Source organism: Calonectris borealis, chromosome 8 (genome assembly GCF_964195595.1).
Source record: "Calonectris borealis chromosome 8, bCalBor7.hap1.2, whole genome shotgun sequence".
In the NCBI taxonomy this organism is placed as follows: Eukaryota; Metazoa; Chordata; class Aves; order Procellariiformes; family Procellariidae; genus Calonectris; species Calonectris borealis.
In genome coordinates, this window is record NC_134319.1 from 2,018,663 (window position 1) to 2,043,302 (window position 24,640).

A 24,640-nucleotide genomic window follows, 5' to 3' on the forward strand; every position below is an offset into this window, starting at 1 on the left:
GCGTCAGGACTGATGTCACCGCTGCCGGCAAATCCCTTCCAGGGCTCTCGGCACCCCCGGGTTAACCCCGGGGCCCTGGGTCGCGGCCAGCCCCGGGCCCCCTCCGGCGGCCGCCGGGGTCCGTGAGGAGCCGCTGGGCCCGCCCGCGCCCTCCCGCCGAACTACAGCTCCCGGCATGCCCCGCGCCGCCATTGTGTGGGGCCGCCGCGGCGGGAGTCCCCTCGCCCCCCGCCCCGCCCCGCCCCGCCCGCCTCGACGGCCCCACACAATGGCGGCGCGGGGCATGCCGGGAGCTGTAGTTCGGCGGCAAGGCGCAGGCGGCAGTGGGCGCGGGCCGCCTACCATTCCCGTCGTGCCCTGCGCGGGGTGAGGTGCCCGGATGTGCCCGGCGCCGGAAGAGAAGAGGGTCTCTTCGGAGCCGGCCATCTTGTGCGGCAGCGAGCAGGGCGCGGGGGCCCGGCAGCATCGGAGGAGGATCCCGCCGACGGGGGCCCATCATGCCCGGACACCTGCAGGAGGGCTTCGGCTGCGTCGTCACCAACCGCTTCGACCAGCTCTTTGATGACGAGTCTGACCCCTTCGAGGTGCTGCGGGCCGCCGAGACTCGGAGGAAAGAGAGCGGCGGTGGCGGCGGGAGCCAGGGGGGCGGCGGGGCCCGCGGCGGCCCGGCGGGCGCCCAGACCAACTCCTCCGGCGGGGCTGGCGGCGGCGGCCCGGGCCAGGCGGGCGCCGGCGGCGGCGTCGGTAGCGCGGCCAAGCAGCTGCGCAGGGAGTCCCAGAAGGAGCGCAAGAACCCGCTGCCCCCCTTCGCCTCCTCCGCCGGGGGCGCCGGCGACCGCCGGGAGGAGGGCAGCGGCCAGCCCGGCGCGCCGCTGCGGAAGGAGGGTGAGCGGGGCCGTGGGGGGCTGCGGCGGGGGAGGGAGCCGAGCGCCGCGGTGCTGCCGGGCCCGGCCCCGCCGAGGGGCCGCCCCTCGCGGGCCCTGTCCCGCCGCGCACAAAGGAGGCGGCGGGAAGGCGCCGGGAGCGCGGCGCGGGGGGCCCCGGGCAGGGCCGAGCCCTCGGCTGCGGCGGCAGCCCCGTGGCCGCGGCGGCCTCACACCCACGTGGGGGAGCGCATGGCGGGGCCAGCGGGCCGCGGGAGGCCGCCCGGGGCACCTGCGTGGAGGGGGCCCGTTAACGGCGGCTCCGGGAGGCCGGAGCGCTGGGAGGAGCGGCGGCCCTGCACGCCGTGCTGCCCGGCCGCACGTGGCCGCGGGCGGTGTGTCCCCACGGCCCGGCCCGCTCAAAATGGAGTCGTGCGTGCGTGGGGTGCCCGGGTGCTGCCTCTGTGCCGGAACGTCTGTTCTCGCGTGGCGGGGCACGGAGGAGGGGGGGCTGCCCGCCGGAGAGGAGTAACGTGAAAGAGAAAATCCCAGCGACGCATCCTACACTTAAATTGTGTTTCGGGTGGCCTGACGTATTTGACAGGACATCTGGCAGCCCCTGGGCTCTTCAGAAGTCGCTTGGGTCATTTTTCTAGGGAACAGCGTTGATAGGAATCACGTATGTGTTTTAATAATAGGTTCTGTGAATTCTCAGCCGTGTTTGCGTAAACCCATAAGACATCCCACACGGGAAACTTCGTTGAAAAAAGAAATCAGAGTATAAATAGGTTAAATGAATATGCTGTGGGCAAAGTAATTAGTAGGACACAGCTCTGCATGAAGAAGGATAGATGTTGCGCACACATGGCGTCCCAAGGCAGACAGTTGTACCACGCACAGTTTTCAGCGCACGTCGAATTGGTCAGAACTCTGATTAAATTGGAATCCTTGAAATGTATCAAAGTGTGGTGACAGCAGTTGACGTGTGGGTGAGGAAGTAACTCGCTAACTGCAGTTTAACTCTAAGTGATCTTTTCAGAAACATGGACAGTTCAGAAGAGCACAGTGCTACATGAAAGCATCTTAATACTTTAGCGCTTACTGCAGTGCATGTTGAAAATGATTCCCCACCTCGTTTTATGCTAAGAAAGAAAAAGTTTTAATATACTAGTTGTTTTAGAAAGTACGCCTCCCAAATGTTACTTGAAAACACCTTGTGACAATCTTTGCTTATGGATCTTTTGTACTTTAAAGCTTGAGAGTTTTTTTCCCTGTGAGGAATGCAATAATTTGTCCCGAGTGGCAATTTACTAAACCAGTGTCCTCTGGAAATATTAGTCAGATGCAGGATTATGGTGTTGTCCCGCGTGAGGTAAACCTGAAACGTGGGCAGTGTCTTTGGCCAACACAAGAGAACGCAGAGGATTTTTGGTAGGGCTAGCAGTCCATGTTTACCTCCCGGTTTTCATATTCATTTTCAAGAACAAGCACTACTTCACTATGAAAAAAGTATTTCGTGGCTTATTATAGTAGTGAAACAGAGAGTCAGGCCTGCTTTTGTAGCAGTGTGTATGAACACTGTAAACAAAGTGACTTCCAGTTTGAAAATTTCTATTTTTTGTGTGGGACAGTAGTTCTAACATTCGATGCCATGGTATCGACGGGGTTTGTATCCTGGATTAATGTATTGCAGTTTAAAACTATTCCACTACTCTGTAAAGGTGCAGATTATCTGACTGATGAATTACCAGTTCAAAGCTTTGTGATACTAAGAAAAAGAAATAACTTGTATTTTTGGTTAGGCTTCACCAGGAACCAGGTTTTTCTGAGCGCAGGGTGTTGAACTCGAAATTCAAAAGACGTGGATTGTTCATTCCAGTTCTGCAGCATACCTCCTATGTGACACTGGCCTGTTTGCTTTCCCTGCTGAGCTTTACCTCTTAAAATGAAATGGTCATCCTTAGTTTGAGAGTCCTTTTCAAAGTAAGTGTTCGTGAGTTTAACCTGTGTTTCCTCAGGGAGTAGGGATTACTTAGCAAGCAATGTATGTCATGCAAACTTCACGTTAAGTACAGCTTGTAAGGTAAGGAAGACATTGTTCATTTGGGTGTGTTGGCTTGGATATCATTACAACTGTAACTTCTTTAGCCCCACCCAAATACGACATTGCTTGTTAGGCAGGAACTTATTTCTTTAAAAAAAAAATTTTAAATTGGCATCTTCTAATTTAAAAGATAGTTCACAATTCTTAAGCCAGCCTTGATGGTTTGCTTATTATTTTTTCCCTAAACATTTTGGCAAGAAAATAGTATAACAAAGGAGCAATGTGTTTATCCAGATCTTTCTAAAGAAAAGTAAACAGGCCTTTCAGATGAGTGGAAAAAACTCCTGTATTTAAGATCCTTCAGTTGTCTCAGTGAAGAAGGTCATGCCATGGGGAGTTATTATTTAAAAAAACCCAAACCTTTCAGAAAGCATAGAGAGGGAGGGAAGAACGCTAGCCAGTTCAGTGGCACAGTGTATTCTTAAGCTATTTTAAGGAAGTACACGACGAGGTGAGTCTTTGTCAGGGAGCATCTGCGAGGATTGGTGTGGATGAGCACACCATTTAGTCACTGACCGGTACCTACTGGGCTGGACTGCCTGCTCATCGGGATGCAAGTGACACTTGTCTGGGTACGGGTGGCCCTTGTGGGAGAGCACACTCTGCCGTGGGTTGTACTGCTGGCCAAAAAAGTTTCCAAGAAGAGCGCAGTGGGATGAAGCAGGGTGGCTGTCATAGGGACTTGGGTCCAGCGTGGCGTCGCTGACTTCGTTTTGGTGCGCATCAAAATAAAAACCCCTTGTTTTACCTGAAAAGCACCTTTCAGAGGAAAAAAAAAAAAAAAAATCTTGCTTACCTTAATCCTTCTTTGAAAGTTGACCCTGTCATTTTAACACGGATTACTAATGTATTGTGTGCTCTGACAGGTTTTGTTTCCTACAATATTGTAAGAGTGTACACTTGTACAAAATACAATTTGATTGAAATGCTGCGTAAAAATGGGAATAAGAAGAGTCAAATGATCTACAGTGACTTTTTTATAAAGGTATAGTTTCTCAGATTATCTAGTCACAAGGCTAGAAGAAAAACTTCAATTTCAGCTTACTTTCAATATTGTTTTATGGTGTTAGAGTCAGTATCTCTCCCAGAGCAGCTCCACATTCCGTTGATGTGTTTCGCCTAATGTTTCAGGGATAAGACGTATTGGCAGGAGGCCTGATCAGCAGCAGCAGCAGCAGCAACAGCAGGGTGAAGGCAAGCCTATTGACAGGAGACCGGAGAGACGACCTCCTCGTGAGCGCCGCTTTGACAAACCTGCTGATGAGAAAGGCGAAGGAGGAGAATTTTCTGTTGATAAGTAAGAATTTTGTCTTGACTCGCAGCTTTCCTAGTTTTGAAAGGAGGGGGCTGTCCTGCCTTCTGCTACTAAGCTTAAAAAAAAAAAAAGCTGATTGAATCAAAATTAAATTGATTGAATTAAATTTTTGTCAGTCACAACAGGAGTGCATGTCATGCAGAATATAACACTTTTCCATGATTTTGTTTACAAACTTGGATCAAGTTATAGACCGGGCATGATCTAACATGAACAGTTCCATTGGTTTAACTGAAAATACGGTTTAAATCAGTAAGATATCTGCCGTATGTCTCTAAATCTATAGCAGATGGGTCAGGAAAGGAACGCAAGTATAGCTGTTGCCTGTAGGATGAGATTTGTTTGCTGTTACAGCTGTTGCTTAAATCCGTACACTGTCTTCAAGCCAATAAAACTTAGTCCATGTAGGTGTTTATACCTTGGTTGCTGTGACTTCAGATCTGGAATTGGTGAAGCCATCTTATGTCTAGGCAAGCTTTAAAGTGCCTCATGTGCATCCAGAATTCAAGTGTTCTGAAAGTAATGTTCAAATATTAAAATTTTAGTAGCCAAATCCTTTTAAAAGTAAGTTGGATGAACGCGAGTTAAGTTGAAATTGTGGTATCAGCTAGTGATGTAACACAATACAAACACTAAATTTTGGAATTTAGTGCCAGAAGATGCAAATGAACAGTAATCCTTCTGAGCATTTGTTTCCAGATTCTAAGATGCAGGCATTATATGTTTGGGTTTTTTCAGTGTAATAATTTGTCATTGAAATTAGAGCCTCAACATAGTTACAAACAATAATTATCAAAGGTAAAGCAAGTAAATAAAATTCTCAGAAGAGGAAAAGAAAACCTGAAAAACCATGCTGTAAATTTTTGGAGGTAAAATATTAAAGTTTGACTGTTCCATGCTAGACCCATTCTTGACCGACCTATGCGTGGACGTGGTGGACTTGGAAGAGGACGTGGGCGTGGACGTGGAATGGGCAGAGGAGATGGGTTTGACTCTCGTGGCAAACGTGAATTTGACAGACATAGTGGCAGCGATAGATCGTAAGTCTTTAACTTTTTCTATTTTTTTTTTTTTACTATTCTTTACAATTAAAACACATTTTTAAATTTGCCTTTGAATTTCTGTATCTGGACACTATAATGTTAACTCAGTTTTGTTAGTTCTGTTTCACATTCACATTTCAGCGGCCTAAAGCATGAGGACAAGCGTGGTGGCAGTGGATCACACAACTGGGGAACCGTCAAAGACGAGCTAACGTTAGTAATCTGTAATTGCTCAGAAAACTATTAGCAGAATGTTAATAAATCCTAATCCTTACAGCTTGCAAAACGTAAAGATTTAGCTGCCTTTTTTGCCTTTGATTTTGATAATTTTTGCTACACTATTAAGGCAGCCTTTGCAGAATTTAGAAAATTTGTGATTTTTTTGTAGCATAGGAGATGGCTTCGCTGTTAAAACCAGAATTTTGGGGAAGTCTGGAATGGGGGGTCTTGTGCTGGTTTTTGAACAATTCTTTTAGTAAAAAAAGAACAATTTAATTTTAGCATTTTTGTTCAGGTTAAGCGTGCTTTTTTACAAGTATTACATTGAAAACTGTATTTTTAATACCCCAATCCATTTTGTGTCTCAAGGTAAAGCGGGAGGCTTTCAGAATGGGTATTAGTAAGTGTTAGGCAAAACCATTAGGAAGGTGGAAAGCATGGAATTTAAAAGGCACAGAGAGCACCAATTCTTAATGAAATAGTTGTTTTGAAAGAAGAGTGGGTTGTGTAAATCCTCTATAGAACTTAGTTGTTAATCTTATGTAGCTTTAAATAGGGATGAACTTTTAAAAAACAAAACTCCAAACATTGTGTAATTACAGTGAATTGGATCAGTCAGCTGTAACTGAGGAAACGCCAGAGGGAGAGGAACATCCGCCTGCTGATTCTGAAAATAAGTGAGTATTACTTTGCCTTTAACCTCTGATATTTATTCCTATTTCTGTTTTGCCAAACTCAGATTATATTTTCTTCAGTAGATACTAAATTATCCACAGTGCTGCTGTAAGACTGTCTTTAAAAACTGCATGTCTGAAAATCATTATCTTGAAACTGTGTGTTAGTGTCATGCAGGCTCTTAGGTCACTTTCAGATTTAGTTATTAATAATCAGTTCTAATATGCTTAGAGTCTCGGGATCGCAACTCCTAAGTACCAAATCCAAAAGCATATGTGCTCATAATTAGGTAGAACCACCAAGCAAAAGGGACAAAATGTTCTTCTGCCAGAGGAAGGCAAAACTTTTTTTAAACTTAGTTTTTCAAAACAACTGTCGACACTGTGTGCCTAGCCTGTAGAAGAAGGGTTGTATCTCTCATTCTCTGGCTTCTGTGTATGCAGGCAATTTTCAAAGAAGTAAACTTGATTGCTTCTCATTTCACTTGGACACTGTTACAGAAGAAACCAGTGCCTGGATGAATTAATTAGAGTAACTAGAGAAGCAGAATGAGCAGTAGTGATATATACAGTTGATGTAAAAATGTGATACAAATTTTTATGGTGGCATAGTACAATAGAATGTTTTATTTTAATGAGGAATGTGCTTTATGGTGAATTCAAAAGAAAATGACAAACAGGTAAGATAGAATTTTGAAATACTTGTTTGCCCAAGATTTCTAATGTGGAGTTTGCTATAGCTTGATTTCCTTGTCAATAACTTTGGTTAGTGGTAAAGAGGGTACAATTACTGCGTAGAGAATAAGAAATGGATTTAGTTTAACTAAAAAAAGACTAAATGCTATTACTTCTCCAAGATTGTGGTGGTCCAAGGTTAAGGTCGTCTTGTATACAGAAGTAGTATGAGAATTTTTAAGGAATTACAGCTTGAGCATTGGTCAGAAAATGCAAGCTAGCTAGTCCTTAAAAAAATTACATGTATTGGAAATCTGGATATATTAAATTTGTTGTGTCTGCAGTATTTCCTGGACCTTTATTAGTAGCAGTGTTCTGGTGATTGACGAGATACTGACCCATCCATGTGTAGATCAGTTATCTGCAAAATTCTGCAGGCTATTTGTATGTTTTTTCTTCTTCCTCAAATCTGCAGAAAATGTGTACTCTTCTCGGTTTCAAGCATAACACATGTTGTAATCCATTGGTTATCTTTATAGAAAAGTGTCTTTACACGGGTTAGTTTTCACGTTGGTTAGTTTGGGGTGGACCTCTAACGTAAATGTTTCAGCAGAACTGTAGGATGTTTTGTGGCAGTAAAATGTGCAGAATGCCAAGGGGTAATACGTTTGCCTTGAACAAAAAAAAAATGTTTCTGAATATATACCATATCAAAAATCATTCTGTCCTACAGAATGAGAAAACATTGAAATACAGTAATTTTGATGTAAAACCTCTGCATTATTACATCAAAATTAATGGGGCTACAAAATGAAGATCTTTTCTCTTAAGTTAAGGCTTTCATGATCTTTTTGCTGCACATTCATGGAACTGGTTTCCTATAAATCAGAAATTCAGTTGCATAAACACACTGAAGAATGACTAGAAGATAGACTGCCTGTGCAGTTGGAACATGATCTGTTATTGAGCGTAGTGGTTGTGTGTTTTACTTAAAAATAGCTCTTTGGCAGAAGGTAGAGGCACCAGAGATTTACAATGAGGTGATGTATTGCACAAGTAACTAAGTTGCATGCATGCTGTTGTGTTTTCAAGTTAGCTGAAAGTAAAAATTGTTTCAGTTAGCTGGGAAATTAGTAATTGAATTGATTCAATAAAGGAAGACTATCCAAAGCTGATAAAATTCTGGTTTTTAAAAAACTAACAAGCTTGAAAATTGTGATAAGAACAAGCTCGCTCTCACTGCCTTAGCTTGAACCTTTGGGAGAGAGGTAGCTCAAAAAGGAGGGGCGGGTGGGAAGCTCCAAACAAGTCCATTGTGGAAGTTAGGCTTTCATCTTTGTAAAGAAAATTGTCATTAATGTGGAGAATAGATGGCACGGGTCAGTGTTATTTTTAACATTTTGCTGTGCTGTGCTCACCAGTTAGTTGCTTAAAGGTGTCTGGCTGTGAGGTAGTTGGTTTTTTTTTTTGGCACTCTGGCTAAAGGATGTGAGTTTTCATGTGTGCTTTCAGAGTGGTGGAAGTGATGGTTTTTTATATACACCTCTTAACTGCTAAATAGTTGTCAAACTTTTTTTTTACAATCTGGTGCTGATTAACAACTGATTTTGAATTTGTTGTATCTAGAATGTGAGTTCTAAGTCATGATCATAATATCCATGAATTTACTACAGAGAGAATGAGGTTGAAGAAGTTAAGGAAGAAGGTCCTAAGGAAATGACCCTGGACGAGTGGAAAGCTATTCAAAGTAAGGATCGTGCAAAAGTTGAGTTCAACATCCGTAAACCAAATGAGGGTGCTGATGGGCAATGGAAAAAAGGATTTGTTCTTCACAAGTCAAAGAGCGAGGAGGTAAAGTGATTTTCAATATTTGCCTGTATCCAGATTGTATAGGTTTTTCTACTGATATGCAGTTCTTGGAGTGGAAGCTCCATTCTTTGGGATGCTGACCTGTAGCTAAAATTTTAGAAAGTGGGAACAACATATTAACTGAAGTTATGCAGTAGCCTAAGTAGCCATTCTCTGTGGTTAGTTTTGGCAGTTGATCTGTACCTTAGGTTGGTGTATACTGTGATATAATCTAGAGATAAGGCTGGAATACTGCTGCATCTGGGCAGGTAACTTTGTAAGGACTGTCTCTTGGTGAGCATTTTAGAAAAAGTTTGTCAATATCAAATTTATTTCTTTGCTTTTTATGCAGTACACAGCTTTAGGGTGCTTGCTATCCACGATGTAAGATTGAAGAAATACTGGTCATGCCTCAGACACCTTAACTGTGTATCTTAAGTTTGTAACATAGGTATCTTCTCATTTTGTAATATTATATAGAGAAGTGCCCTTGAAGCTTTTGAGAAACCAGGTGAAATACATTTGTATGCTGCAGTGATATTCAACATAGTTGCTGTAGAATTATTTTAGAATTGTCGTTTCTCAAGCATACTCATTTCAGTCATTGCAAAATTTTAATTATTCTATTCCAAGATAGTGAGAGTGGCAAGGAGAGACATACTCTTTCACTTCAGAAGGAAGGGAAGTGCCGAGAGCTCTGTTTTCTAACGCAGGCCTGCATTAATCTTGGTTTTTAATCTTTGTTTTTAACACTGTGTAATAGCTTAAGTGGCCCACTGATAATCGATGGCCTGCAACTTTGTATACCAGATGGTTCTGACTCCCTTCGAAGTAACTAAATAGTATGTAATATGCTGTCTGGTCTTCTAATACGTATTTCTGCTTTTTCACAACTTGTCAGTTTTTTCTTGTAAGCTGGGGGCATAATACAGATGGGGAGGCACTATTCAGTACTTTCCAGTGAAAACTCCATTTCTAATCTCATGGAACTCATTCTGAGTTTGACAATCATGCTATCATCTTTTCTTGCTGTATAGGGTAGTTCTTTAAATGATTGTGTATCTTTTTGTTTACCTTAAGCTGTTCAGTGTTTGAAGTGTTCATTAAATACTGCTTTCTCTGGCTTGTGTAGAAAAGGGACATTGAGTTAGACTTAATGTTGCTGTATATTAAAAGAGTATATTTAAACAGAAATATTTATGTACTTTACCAAGATTTACTAAACCTGTAGTCCTTCAAGTTCTCTCATCCCCAATTTATTGACATTTGACATTTAGTCAGCTGAAGACAGTCTTTTTCAACATATCTGCCTGTATGGTAGTATAATAAGATGGTGGTACTCTTGAGTAATTTAGAAGCTAGAAAGACCCATACTGTATTTTCCATTCAAAAGGATGAATCGGTAGTTAAGTCAAAAAACCAAACAAAAACAACAAGAGTAATTAATCAAATTACTTTCATGGAAGAACTGACATAATTAGTAGATTGTTCTATTTGAGAGGTGTATTTGGTTAACTTCTCTTCGAAGAAATGAGGCAGATATTTTTAACACTATCATGTAAGAAGTTAGCAGCTCCTTGCTGTATAAGCACAGAAGTGAGATATTAACAAAACTGCCTTTAAATGTAGATGCTTTTAGCTTGCTTTTATTGTATGTCCAGCAGATGTCTCGCCCCATTTAACTTATTCATTGTTCACTGATCCCATGGGAAGCAGCACGGGGTTTTTTTGCGAAGTATTATAGCAGAATAGCTTTATAATACAGGCATTAGGAAAGCCTTCGCTGCGCCTGCTTTGTGAGCAGGTTTAGAAGGTGGAATATTTAGAAGTTATGAACAAAACCTACCAATCACCTGCTGTTCTTTTTCTGTTTGTCCTCTTGGACATACTTACGAGTCATGAAATTAAGGTTGGTGTAAGGTTTCTGTGATTCTTATCAATAAGAAGGGAGTTGATGTGTGGAAGTGACTTGGTTTATAGCTAAATTGTGGGGTTTGGCCCCAAATCTTCTGTACTCTTACGGCTGAAAAATCACAATGCGCCCCGGTAGATTTTCTCAGAAATTTGGATTGAAGGTTGTGATGACCACCCTCATTCCTGTAGCTTGAGAACTACTGGGAGAATGTCCTAGGAGTCTGTGGGAAAAGGGAGTATGAGGCTCTAGTACTGTTCATGTGCCTTAGTCTTGGGGAAGAGCTGTCCTCCTCCTCCTCCTCCTTGCACTCTTCACTGAGGGGTGAAACGCTTGACCCTCTCTGAGGTCTTTCCTCTTTTTCACATTTGCTATGCAATTACTAGAAAGTGATAGTTTGTATAAAATGAATTCTTAATACTGTCTCGGATTCCTGCTGGTTTAATATGAAATCCATGTGTATTGGCAGCCCTAGTCTAATAAGATTCTTTCCAGGAGATTGGGTTATGCCATAAAAGAGAGATCCTCTTTTTTCCTTCTCCGCAGGCTGGTTTAGTGGCTTGAGTCTTAAGTTCTGCTGGGGCAGCTGAACGAAAAATGGGAAGGAGTTACATTGTGGAGAGATCTTAAAATTTGTTCAGAAAGTTGGATGCAACTCTCCTGGAAAGATTGATACGCTAGTAGATCAGTTCCTACTCTGTATCTGCTGTGCTATGCCTCTTTCCTGTGCCTTCTAACTTTCTTGCTAATCTAATTGCTTCCTCAGCGGAGGTTACAATGGGAGACTGAGAAATATGTTTCGGAAAATAATAGTTCATCTTCCCAAAATTTGGAGGAATGACTTGAATCAAGGCTGCGCAGAAACCTTTTCTCATTAACAATAATTTTAAACATCCCACCCTCTTATCCTTCTAGTTCTGTACGTGGTGAGCCTGATGTATTGAGGTGCTAGAGATCAGCCTGCATGTGTGGTCTCTGCTAGAGTTTCCAGCAGCTTGTGTTAAACTTTTTTGGTATCGATCTGAGATTTCTCTTGTCTCCACGCCTGTGGTGTAGTCCATCCTCTAGTCTTTCTGGATGCTTGCACAGCTGTTGACCTCATCCTTTTGCTGCTTCGTGTGCTCAGTGACATCTGTATCCGGCAAGTTCATGTGACCTTATTACCTGTTGTTTCTGTATGTAGTTAAGTCTCATTTCTTCCTTTTGTTTTCTCCCTTTGTTCCTTTTGTCACTTTGGCGTGGACACGCAACTTTCATCAGACAAAGGCGATGACAGAAATGCAGGGGAGTCTGCTGGAGTCAAATGAGGTACTGATCCTTTATATCTAACTGGTAATACCTGTGTTTTGATATGAGCCCCTTCTGAAGTGAAGGTCTGGATATTAAGAAGTCACAAAAATAGAGAATACAAGTAGATACAATATGAAGCTCTTCTGTCCATGCCTGTTGTCTTAACTGTGCACCATGTAGGACCCTTCATAATTAGTACCCTTGCTCCTAATTGAGCTGAATTCAAACCTTATCATAAATGCTTCTATCATGAGTCTTTTTATTTTTTGTTGCTGTTGTTTTTCCATATCTCGCTGTCTGCTTTGGCACCCTTTCCATTAGTAGCTTGTTCTTAATTTTTGACAGCCTTCCCCAAGACCCCTAAGTGCAGCAATGCCTTCGAGAAGCTACCAGTTAGTAGATCAGAGCACTATTGAGAGTTGCCAATACATATAAATTAAACGCTTCCAAAGATGATTCAGAATAAGCAATTTGTACGGTATGTCTTTGATTTGTCACCTAAGTGGCAGAAGAGTGTGAGGAGAACATGCCAAGTCTTTTATTGGTGTTTTGAATTAGCTTTAATTTAGTTATTTTGGATAAAGAAATAATCGGGTTACATATAGAATTCGCTATTCGTTGGGTTTAGTGGTTAAACCAAAGTTAAGTTATGAAAATACAATGGTTTTGGTAGACTGTAGTGTTTCTTTTTTAAGCAATAGCAGTGTAGGGAAGGAAATGCACAGAATTATTGTACAAAGCCGCCGATACTACCTCTCAGAAAAGAAAATGTCGTACAACTACCAATAAGTCGAAAATATCATCTCAGTACCCTGCAGCAGTCAAAACTGTAGATAAAATATTAAGTAGTAGGAAAGGAGTCAAAACCATAGCAAAAGGTATTGTGTACTGTTTCACAAATTGTTGGTGTACTTACATTTGAGTGTCTGGCTGAGATGTGGAATGCCTTTTCTCTGAAAAATAACTGCTTAAGCTAACTTCCTAAGTTTGGAAAAGAGATCTCTGAGGGAAGGGTCTACAATTCAAATCTATAAAATCAGCAGTGGGGTGGGGACCAGTTGTTACATGGAATACATCTCGGTGAAATATATTTGAAATAAAGCAGCATGGAGAGGTATTTCTCGTTGTGCCTAATTAAATTGCAGTGCCCTCCACTGCAGGACATTGTGGAGGCCAAACGTACAACTGGGCACAGAAAGGGGTAATTAGATTGGCAGGGGAGAACGCTCTTTATGGCTCTGTGCATTATGGTGCTTGTGACTGACTCAAGGAATCCCTGAAAGCAGCTTTCAGCCTTTTGACTGCAGACCTGTGTATCCATTGGCTGCCTTATGAAGGATCCACAAATGGTAATTAAAGGGTACAAGGCTTAATTGCACAATATGTTGCCTTTGAAAGTCAGCATATTGTGTAATTACACCACACGAAAAGTAAGTTAGAGTCAGGAGGCTTAAGCTTGCACATGGCACTTCTGTAGGAAAAAAAAAAGCAAACTGAAAATTGCTGTGCCAGAAATTAGGTGTTATAGGAAAAGAAAGAGTGGTATGTTGTCGCATTTCCAGAACGTGATGATTGGGCCTTGTAAGAGGCAGAGTGCTAGAGTGGACTAGATGAACCCTTGGTCTGATCCAGTGTGGTCAATTTGATATTTTGTGTATCATCATAGGTGCCAAAAATTGACTTACTACCTGGAAAAATTACCTGTGCAGAATAGGAAAAATAATTAATTTTAAAACACTTGGTTCTTTTTGTGTTGAGTGTGTAATAATTTGTAATAGTCAAATGTGCTGAATAGTAGCATTTATGGTGTTAGACATAACTCTTCAGCCCACACTTTGCTTCTCGAGGCTCGGGTTTCTCACTGGGCACCAACCAGCTGTAAGAGGTTGTACCATGGCAAAGGTGGCGAGAGTCATATTTTTCAGTGTATTGGTGAGACTGGTTCTCTGTTTCAGCATTAATGTTTTGGCTACTTCAGTTACGTAGTGTTTGAACTATTTATGCCTCCATTGCTGTTTGTTATGGCTAATACAAACCAATAAGGGATTCTTACCATCTCCCTTGTTTTAAATATTTATACAAGGCTAAGCAAATGAGAAAGTGTGAAGTACTCATTGAGCAAAATAAAGACGGGTTACCAAGTAAGTATTTAAAAAGAATGACATGAATTGATAGAACCTGAAGGCTTCTCAGGATACGAAGTGAGAAGAGGAGAAATGCTAGAATGCTGTACTGGCTTGATGATAGTCAGTTTGGTCTCAGATAAGCCTAAACGCGTTCCTCTGAAGGAACTCCAGAGCTTCCCTGAATTATATTGGAAATGCAAAATATCTTTGTTTGCTCAAGTGCTTATTTGATTATCTATATGTGGTTTTGTCATCTGCACAAGTGGTATAACTTGATTCCTAACAATTCCTGCACTATCTCTTAACTTGAATCAATCAAGGTAATCAGTCATCAATTTGGGAGTGCATTTGGAGGTGAACACGCATGCTGTGGTGGTAAGAGTGCAACTACAGATGAAAACGTTTCTTTGGTGATTTTTCTTACTCACGGAGAAACACTCATTTCAGGCTCATGCTGAGGACTCTGTAATGGATCATCACTTCCGCAAGCCAGCAAATGATATTACATCCCAGCTGGAGATCAACTTTGGAGACCTCGGCCGCCCCGGACGTGGTGGCAGAGGGGGACGGGGTGGCCGAGGGCGTGGTGGCAGGGCCAGCCGTGGAGGCAGAACTGACAAGGTAAGTAGCTACAACTTTCATCTACAAAGGAGTTTAGTTTCAGCTGTTACTAGGATTTTCATACAGATAGTTTTAGGTGTCTGTCTTATTTCTGAGGGAGTTGCTCTGACAACAAACACTGCCTTTTAAAATAAAGTGTCTATTCTTAGAGGTTTACTTTAAACGAGGCTACTGTTAGGACAAAAGGATGAATGTTTTAGCAGTGTTCTTATTAAACACAAAAAAGGGAGGGTGGGCAGTAGGTTGGATTAAAAAAAAAGTGTCCATCTTTGAAGGTAGTATCTAAACCCAAAAAAATGACTTTTTGGTATGGACAGGTCTGAATGTACTATGAGATGCTTCTGTTTGTGCCAGAGCAGAACCCCAAGTGTTAGAGCAGTTATTTTCAGACACAGTCAGGACGATGTATCCGCATCGTGACCTGTTGGGGGTGAAAGACTGGTTTTATGGCTGCGTGTTATTTCTTGAATTTGAGGAGTTCAGAGTTTTCATGTGGAAATAGGACTTGTACTGTTTTTTTTTCTAATCTGCAGTAATTTTTTTCCTCCTAGTCCTAAAGCCCTAAGGAAGTACTCAGGACTAAGTACTGAATGGGGTTGGGGAGAGAACATGTAAAGTTGAAGTACCGTAGTGTAGCTACAGTAAAGATTTGATTTAATATGGATCATTTATTCGGCTCAAATGCATCTAATCAAATTGTTGCTCACTAGAAAATGAGTTCAGTCTGTGTGGTGTGGCTTTCTTCACATAGACCAGACTTGCTTATTTTTCTTGTGTAGGACGCTGACTTTGTTTTCTCTTTTACACTGGATCACTTTAAGTTTTACGCTTATTAGTTGGAAAACTCTCTCCTGATACCAATATAAGAAAATTTTAAGGAATTGATATTAAATGATGGTGGTGTTTGCTCTGAGTTGTTTTACTAATATGGCATCTTGCTTCTTCAAGAATGCTGTCATAAAGTAGTTAAAGACTTTGAGATCTGCAGCTTATTTTATGTTGACTTTGTTTATTTCCTTCCAGTTGGTTAAGGAGTTTGACGTGATCCACACACCCAACCAGGTTGGTGATCTCTGCTGGCACTTACGTTACCTGTGAGCAAGGCCCTCCTGTTGCAGGGACTGTAACTCCACTGCTGCAGCGGATTGGCTTTTTTTGGCTTGCTTTCTGCTTTTGTGTAGTGAGCAACTGGAGATAGTAAGGCTATAAGCTTAAGACCCCGCTGTTAGTTTTTAACTCTGTGGGCTGGGTACTTCTGGAGTGTCTTAGTCTTGCCTATAGAGATTGATACAACTTTTATTGGAATGGTTTAAATACATCTCTTTGTCTTGATAAATGAATATATTTACAGGAAATTCCACTATCCTGGCTCTTCCTACTCTTCTCTTCCACATCCCTCATGGAAGTATTCTAAAATACTTAATTTCTGCATTTCATTGTAGCACTGTTTTTTAGGTGTGGTACAAAGCCTTTTAAAAAAAACTGTTAGGGAAGTACTGAGGAGATTCTTAGTTAATGTGTGTGAATTTCTAGGGCTATGTTGGCACAAAAATTATTTTCATCAACACCTAGTTTGTGACTGGGAAAAGTTAAACGTCTGAAACTTAGTTTGTGCTACAAACAGGTCTTTTCTGTAACACTTCAGTCATGTCCCTCAGTAAGAATTGATGGCTATGTGCTAGTAGAATAGCATAAGCCCATGTGTAGGGATCTCTTTAAGAATGGAAAAAGAGATGTAATCTTGCGTGATAATCGTGTACAAACATCGTCTGTTTGCCTATAATGCCTCTTCAGATAGCTTTGATTCAAAAAGTAGTATAGGAAACTTTCTAGTCCTTGGAATTAAAAAAAAAAAGCATTGCTTGTCATGGGGGAAAAAAGTTGCTCCTGTAGTAATTTGTCCAGGACTAGACTGCTTACTCCCCTGTAGTGTGTACCTCTTTGAAACCCGGTATTTCCCTGTTGAACAGCGTTCCTGTTAAAGTAGTTCCTAAAAACGAAGAATTCCCATCCCTGTTTGTCTGGGGTGCCGGGCGTCCCCCTGCCTGCCGCTGCTCCTGCCCCGTGCAAGTGCCGCCCAGACTGTCCGCACAGGGACGGCGGCTTAACCTTGTCCCCGTGCCCGCGCCCCAGCGCGTGCCCGCAGTTGAGCGGTGCTAACATCTCGCACTGCCCAGCTCAGCTGTGCGCTGAGCCGTGTTTGCCTGGTGAATGGAAGGACTTGGTAATGTGTGAAGAATTAGAGACGCGGGAGGGCTTCGTGCCGCTGAAGGTAATAACTTTCTGATGTTTCTCTTTCAGTCAAGTGCTTCTGCTCCTGATGTAGATGACCCAGAGGCTTTCCCAGCTCTGTCCTAAACTGGATGTCATAAGCCAACCCTGCCCTCGTCGGGCCTTCCTCTCCGAGGCTTGCATGCTTAAGGATCCTAAACAACTAAGAAATTTAAAAAAAAAAAAAAGGAGACTGTCATTCATACCATTCACACCTAAAGACTGAATTTTATCTGTTTTGAAAATGAACTTCTCTCGCTACACAGAAGCAACAATATGGTAGTCAGTTTTGTATTTAGAAATGTAATGGTAGCAGGGATGTTTTCATAATTTTTTCAGAGATTATGCATTCTTCATGGATACTTTTTTGTATTGCTGCTTGAAAATATGCGTTTCCAAACTTGAAATATAGGTGTGAACAGTGTGTACCAGTTAAAAGCTTTCACTTCATTTGTGGTTTTTTTTTTTAATTCAGGATTTTAGACATTTTCCCCAAACAACAAACTGGGTTTTAATTATTGCACACTATTTCCGTTTCCTTAATTCCTGTTTAGCAGATTTTTATCAGCCCATGGTCTTTTTGGAATATGTGAAATTTTAATTTGGCAGACTGTTAGTGCTGTATGGAATACAACTCCTGGAGTACTTTAGTTTTAATGCTTAATTTCAGACTTGGAAAAACAGTCATTTTTCATCTATGTTTGGTAGTTTGTTTATGCAAAATCTTTATACAAAATTGATACCAGATACTTGAAAAAGATTCAAAGCACATTGGTTTATAGTTAAATACCTGTGTATTGATCCAGCGATGATGTGTGGATAATTGGTCTAAACAGTTTTTTTAAAATTAATGTACTACACCTTTCACTCACCCTTTTTACCTTTATTCCCTCCTTCTCCCTTCAACAGAACAAGATGCTTTGTTGGCAAAAAAGAGTTTTTAAATTACCTATGCTTTTTCTTTGAGAGGGTACCCTGTAGCCTGGAGTAACCGGTTTGTTGGAGCTGGGAGGCGGGGGAAGCTGGTAGCTGTTTCTCCGGTAGTCCGGCTGGACTCCGGCTGGGACTTGGAATTTAGCAGCAGAGTCTGACACGAGTGCATCACTGCCTGATGTATTCACAGCACTGCTCCGACAGCAGCAGGTCTTCTGAAGAAGAAACCACAGGCCTTGGCCGGGTCTGGCAGGAGGGAGTTTTGCCTTACCGTTTCAGGCAGGGATGTTGTAATCTGTGCGCGATACAACAAAAAGATGCAAAACAAAACCCCAACATTTAACCTCTCCATCAAAATTTTGTTCTGGATTTGTGCAGTGTTTGAGATCTGATTGCTAGCTGACAAATGAATGTTTTTCAGAGCGCAATTGTAAGAAACCCTTTGTACCCCTGTAGAAATTTGCCATAGGTTTAATTTAATCCCTGTGAACAGGATTACCACTTCAGTACAAAAAAGGAGTTGAGAGAATGACTAATAAAGAGGGTTTCTTAGGGTTTTTATCTGCAGCATTTGTTAGGAGACTAGAAACAGGTTTCTCATTTTATTTAATGTTTTACACTTTGGACAGCTTATAACATATTTGTAGTTTCTTAACTAGGTAGATAGAAAACAAAAGGTAACGCCCTATTTTTTTAAAAGCTGTACAGGACAGGCAAAAAGTATTGGAGACCTTTGAATATGAAATATCAAACTCCTTAACTGTGGTGTTTAGCTGGCTTGCTTTATCTGAACTATTTTCTACAAGTTTTTGTTGTAAACCACTGTTAATATCATTGGATTAGACTTTTTAGTGCACTCACCTATAGTTTAAAGTTCCAGGCTGTGAGAAGGAGGCAAGTTTTCAAACAGTGGATGGTAAAATCTCTTGGTTCATTTCTCCTGACTCTAAGCAGATCTTACACAGGTGCTCAGTGCAGGGGCTGTTGGAGGTCCAGCACTGAGTTGTTTCTCTTCCCTCTCCCTTTGTGCTTTGGTAGATTGTGTTGCAGTTTCAGCGTTAGGGACGCCTTGGATAATACAATTAAACAAATGCCGTGATATGCAGAAACACACTTGCGAAAAAGCTTTCTCTGTAACATAAACCCTCCTCCCTTATCCAAACTGTATATTTGCTGCTTCAGTTGCCACTCAGCTTTTTTTCCGGATGACTTCTGGTCCAGCCAGTCAGTCGTTTGGGACCCTGCTAGCCGGACTTGGTCAGAAGCTTTCCCTCTCCTGCTTTAGAGCACAGAGCAGTTTCCCGAATGGCATGTCACGTATGATTTTCAAGACAGCTTGTACTTCCAGTTGGTCCGTCTGCTGTTCTGATAGCTGTAAATTTGCCTCTTTCAGTCCATTTGTGTCAAGAACTAAAACTGTGAACATATATCTTTAATATTGGTGGGTGTTAACTGAAATAAAGGTTTATTTTCATGCTCTTTTAAAAATGTCATGAAAACACATGAAGATGAAACCACTTAGGTTAATAGCGTCTCATCTAGGTTCTGCCCCAAGTGGTCCAGCCTGTCTGTGGCGATGGTGCCCAGGCATTTCCATTGCCAGGAACGGACTTTGCCTTGGGAAAATGTCTCCCTCCGAGTAGCTTATTTACGATTAATGAGCTTGGTCTTCAGTAACATTTTCTGTCCTCTTGCTTGCTACTTGTGCAGTCACGCCTAATCCAGAGGACTAGACCTTTTAAAAGGTGGTCAGCAGAAAAAGTCGGAGGGAAGCGGAGAGAAGCACATGGTGCAAATTGGCTTTAGAATGTAATGATGGCAAGGTTTGAGCATGAAAGTTCATCTTACAGATTGAATGCCACTGATGCTGGGAGGAAACATGACTGATTAATAAATGCAAGTGTTAGCCGTGTGGGAAAGGACATAAATTTCTTCGGAAACATCAGAAGTTGGTGTGAATATATGGTGTTTGCAGTTCGAGGAGTTGAGACCACTCTTACCTGTAATGACTCTTTGCCCATGGAGATTGGTTTGCATAGCCACGCCTCTTATTTTAATAAACGCAGGACATATGCCTAAAGCTGACACTTCCAGCATTTGCTAACCTGCTTCTTTTCTAAAATCATTACAAGGACCATGTTACCTTCGTTTTGTACTCCTGTTCTGGTCTGCCTTCGCCAGGTGACAGCCTCCCGGCCAGGTCGGGGTATGTTTGAGCGAACGCCGAGTGCCCCGACGCAGTGGTTGGCAAGTCCCCCGCTGCGCTGAGCGCTGCGCTAGAAAAGCTAAACGTAATATTCTTGCTGGGGGGGTGTAACCTGACTGTGGGGAAAACGGTTCATTTGCCCTTACTGGGAGACTTTCAGCTAGGAGTGAAAAAGTTTGGTCATTGTCCTACTAATGATGTTACTTGTCTCTTGGAGTTGGAGTAAGACTTTATGGGAAGCCCCACATGGGAATTGATCTAGAGGCTTGAAAAGCAAGGAGAAAATGCATTCTAGCGTTCTGTTGTCCATGCGTTGTAGCTGAAGGTCAATCTGCAGAAATAGATGACTGACAAAATAGTGGGGTTTTTGCCTTTTTTTAAAAACACTTTTCTTTGGTAATGGGTATCTAATTTGGTTGTATGCAGCTGACGTGAGGTAGTGGTTTGTCTGTGATGCCCAGCCAGAATCCTCTTGCCAGGGCGGTTGCCATGAAAATGGAGCTCTGTTGTCTTGGATGTCTGACCCAAGTCCGAGTGAAACGTTTGCCTTTGAGTGACGCCAAGCCAGTCTTAAAGATGGAAGATGTCTGTGCAAGAGGCTGGAGACCAAACCTTGGAACCAGCTGCTAGACTCAAAAAGTGAAATCACAGAGCTGGTACTTTGCAAAAAAAAAAAAAAAAATCTTGTGCGCTTTCTGTGTAGCTGGCAGTGCGAGTGGCCTTGTGCGGAGGTGGGGAACGTGCTTCGCTGCCTTCCCAGGGACCGGTCTGGGGGTAGCTTATTTGTCTGCCTTACGTGCGTTATTTTCACAGGTGGAATACCTGACAGCAGTGAAAAAAGGCAGTGCAAGAAGAGGACTTAGACTAACAAAGCCATTCTCACTAAGTGGCCTTGGGCTTGTTCCTCGCAGTGAAGTGCAGTGGCCCTGCTTTGCTGGGCTGTGGCCGGCCGCGTGGCTGGGGCCGGCGGACTGGTCGCTTCTCCAGGACTGAAGTTCGGAGGGCTGCAGGGGTTAATGCAGGTGTTTGACAGATGAGTTGGAGCATGCTGTCGCTTCATTCAAGCAAGTAGGAGCTTACAGGTTGGTGGTGGTGGTTTGTTTTTTTTTTCCCGTATTTCAGCAACGATTACAACTTCAAAATAAGAAAATAAATGTGAGGGCTTGAGGTGTGCTGCGCCTGTGTGCGGTGTCTCGCTCTGGGTAGTCGTACGGCTGTTGACGTGTCTTCCGTGTTGGCAGGGGCTGGTAAACCCGTCGGCTTGCTGGGGTGCGCTGCAGGAGAGGTGGTGAGCTGGGTTGGCCCTGGTGCTTGTTTGGGGACAGTTCAGTGCGAGCTGAGGCTGCTTCGGTTTGTGTCGGTTCACTGCCCGAGGGGGTGAGCTTGCCTGTAGTCACTCAAGGGTGCTTGAGCTGTTTGATCTTCACTTGTGAGACGCTGCTACAAAGGTCATCATAACACTGAGTAAGAGTGAGGGAGCTTTATTTTACTTGCACATTCTTCACTGGGCGGGGTGAAGGTAAATCAGATATGGGATTAGTTTTACTGCAATCTTTCAGTTTAGCAATTTGAATTAGCACCTGCCCAGGATGCCCAGTTGTATTTGGGATTTGTACTTGACAGACTGCAGGATTTTCGTTGTCTTGTATGGAGGACAAGGAAAAGACGTGCTTCTGTCCTTTCTCCTAAGAAAGCGCCTGAAGGTCTGTCTGGCTCGGTGAGATCGCGTGGCACTTGCAGGGCGGCGATGCGGAGCAGGAGGGAAGCATGTCGGGACAGGATGGCCATTGCTACTATGTGCTTTTTCGTGCAGCGGTTCCTTTTAACAGTGGACCACTGTTTACCTTTGTCAGACTTGGATGAAGACGCTAAAAGGGGCCGCTGCAGATGGCTTGTGGACTGCTGTTAAAAGCTGTTTCCATGTGGAAGTGCATCTTCCCCTGCTGTCCTGTCTGAGCACGTCCATGTCTGAGCTGTGACCTTGAGCATGGAGGTGCTGGGCCGGTTTGGAGGCGGCAGTGAGGATGTGAACAAGTCCCAGGGTTGAAATGCTATCCCAAAATACAACTCAAAACTAGATTTCTGGGAACTATGTGAGTAGGGCTGCATTGCAGAGCTGCTGAAAAACCTCCTTGCATGGTTTTATTGGGATCAAAAAATCCTGCCAGCTTTGACACCCCTATTGAAGTTGTGGGTGGAAGGGGGGAGCGTACATCGCTTGTGTTGGTACCGTGGCGAGGCAGACTGCGTGCTGTGTCTTAACGAGTACGAGTACAGCCCTCGAGCGAGGGGCTGTGTCATGGGCGTTTTCTGGCACATCTGGGATGTTTTTCTTCAGTGCAAAATTTCTGCCGTAAATGTGGTGAGCTCATGCCAAGTTGGGCAGTAAAGGTAAGTATTCTCGTCCTCCAGTGACTGCGCAGTTACCTGGCAGGAAGAGTAAGCTTTGCCGCAGCCGTGATACGAGAAGGATCCCTGGGCACGTCCGGGAGAGGTCGTGGGCAGCGTCCTGCCGCAGGTGAGCTGAGGGGTAGGTGCGGGGATGGCGGAGCGGCTGTCCTGTGCGCCCAGCGCAGGGGGGCCGTGCGAGCGCCGTAGCAAGAACGTGCATCTCAGAAGTGGTCTCTGTGCTGCAGAGGAGCCCTCGGGTGCAGCCCGCGAGATGGCCGGACTGCAGCACGCCAGAGCTGTTACCTGGAGTGCTGCTCCTCCTGCTCCTCTCCGCTCGCAGCGTTTCCCTGCAGCGCCTTTCCCTCTGCTTCGGGAAAGCGGTTTCCTGGGCAGCAGCTGTCGCCGTCTTCAGTCTCTTCCTCGGTTCCTTATCCCCGAGAAGCGACTTGCAGGAGGAGTGCTGCACGCTGTCACGGCCCCGGCTTTGATTGCAGGCTCCAGCTACCGAACACGTCTTGGTCCGGCAGTGAGGGAGCTTTTGGGGGGTTTGTGGGTGTCCGGTGGGAGCTGGCAGCGAGTGGCGTGTGGGATCCCGCGGGCTGCTGGCTGCTCAGGCGGCCGAGCTGCTCTGCCGTCGCCAGGACACATCTGCTTCCTAGGAATACACACGGCTGTGGGCTAACAACAGGTAAATAATCGCTGATAGTTTTATTTTGTTTTCAATACACAGAAGCCGAAGACTGGAAAGCTAAGGTTTGAGAAGAGCCAGGGTGCTTGTGATCGCTTGTGCTGATCAAAGGGAAACGCTCTGGGCGTTGCAGGGGAGTGCAGAGAGAAGTCACCGAAAGCTGAACACGAGGAGAGCTGGTGCCAGGGCTTGAATTTCACATTCCTGAGAAACCTTAAAGCTCGTGTGCACACGAGTATTGTCATAGCCTCCCACCCACCGCAGAGGTGGTGTCGCAGTCCGGATGGAGGCACAGACCTCGGCAAACCAAGTAGCGCGAGTAACCCCAGCCGGTCTGGCGCTGGCTCAGAGGCAGCGTCTGCCGGTTATTAACAGTCACAGGCTTGTCCTGCAGTGCCTTTGAACTTGGCAGCGCCGGAGCGTATGGGCCTCCTGTAGAAGGTAACGTAGCCACATTGGAATGAAAACTGGGGGAACAAGCCAACGGAGATCTCCCTAACCCGGCAGCGTGGTTTTGCTTTTCACTTCAAGCGAAAAGCAGTGGGGAAAGCCGTGGCCTTGAGGTAGCAGCCTTGCGATGCAGGGGCATCTCTCGCTGCTGTGCAGGGAGAGCTTGGCAGGGCTGCTGAGGTCTCTTTCCTCACTGAGTCGGATCACAGCTGTTCGTGGAGGTGCTCTGAGGTGGTGGTATCGCAGCAGGGTTTCATCACCAGCTTACGCTGCTGTTCAACAGCTTGTGTAGCCAGCTGCGGAGGGAGAGCGGCCACCTGATCCTGGGTGGGAGGAGGATGCTCCAGGTAAGTTCAGACCTAGACCACCTCATCTGTTGCAGCAACGCTTCAGCTTTATTTTTAAAGACACTTTATTCTGCGTGGAGCTGCAGCGTAGCACTTGAGCTTGACCGGAAGAAACAACAGGAAACAAATTTCAGGTTTCCAACACTTTATTTATATATATACACATACAGTAAACAAAGTCATTAAATGTGTAACACATACTTCAAACCTGTAATTAGAATACTTCAATAAATGATTTAAATTCTTGTCACCGGTCCATTTGACTTACTGCCTACACGCGCTGCCTGTTGCTTTTATTTCTGGTGAGGTTTCCTCCTCTCCTGAGCTGAGCCACGATGGCGGGCTGGCCCTGGCTGAGCTGCCAGCCCTGCTGCAGCCGTGTCCCTCGGTCCCCACGCGGGCTGTAGCACCAGTGTCACTGGGGACGATGCGACTTAGTGCCAGTGCTGGGGCTGCAGCGAGGAATACCGCTGGTGGGCATTAAGTTTAGCACCAGTGGGTGCAGATCTCCCCGTCTGCATGGCTAACCTGCCGTGCACAGCCGGCGGAGCAAGGGCTGCAGCCGTGGTGCTGCTGGGGCCGGGATGCTGAGCTCTGACCCTGGCACAACTCCTCGCTCTTCCTGGGCGAGCGATGGTTGGAATGACGGCTAGCACAGCTCCGA

At 44.2% G+C, this 24,640-nt stretch overlaps 1 protein-coding gene across 6 annotated transcripts; it reads left to right on the forward strand.

Annotated features, from left to right (window-relative positions):
- The first annotated feature begins 371 nt into the window (after positions 1-371).
- On the forward strand, positions 372-19,979 carry SERBP1 (SERPINE1 mRNA binding protein 1). 6 transcript variants are annotated; one of them, XM_075155550.1, is made up of 10 exons: positions 373-885; positions 4,099-4,264; positions 5,185-5,322; positions 5,443-5,538; positions 6,147-6,221; positions 8,567-8,744; positions 11,914-11,961; positions 14,517-14,690; positions 15,714-15,752; positions 16,992-19,979. In XM_075155550.1, the coding sequence occupies exons 1-10, from the start codon at positions 498-500 to the stop codon at positions 17,046-17,048; spliced, it is 1,359 nt and encodes a 452-aa protein (XP_075011651.1). In that variant the 5' UTR covers positions 373-497; the 3' UTR covers positions 17,049-19,979. The 6 variants fall into 6 exon arrangements, with proteins under 6 accessions (XP_075011655.1, XP_075011651.1, XP_075011652.1 ...); XM_075155551.1 differs by having other exon boundaries at positions 374-885; positions 5,467-5,538; XM_075155554.1 differs by lacking the exon at positions 5,443-5,538 and having other exon boundaries at positions 372-885.
- The last annotated feature ends 4,661 nt before the right edge of the window (positions 19,980-24,640 follow it).

Excerpts from the sequence above, each read along its gene's own strand:
- SERBP1 (XM_075155550.1), top strand. The coding sequence starts at position 498 with ATGCCCGGACACCTGCAGGAGGGCTTCGGCTGCGTCGTCACCAACCGC. Across the intron at positions 6,222-8,566 it reads CCTGCTGATTCTGAAAATAA|AGAGAATGAGGTTGAAGAAG; the intron begins GTGAGTATTACT and ends AATTTACTACAG. Across the intron at positions 14,691-15,713 it reads GTGGAGGCAGAACTGACAAG|TTGGTTAAGGAGTTTGACGT; the intron begins GTAAGTAGCTAC and ends ATTTCCTTCCAG.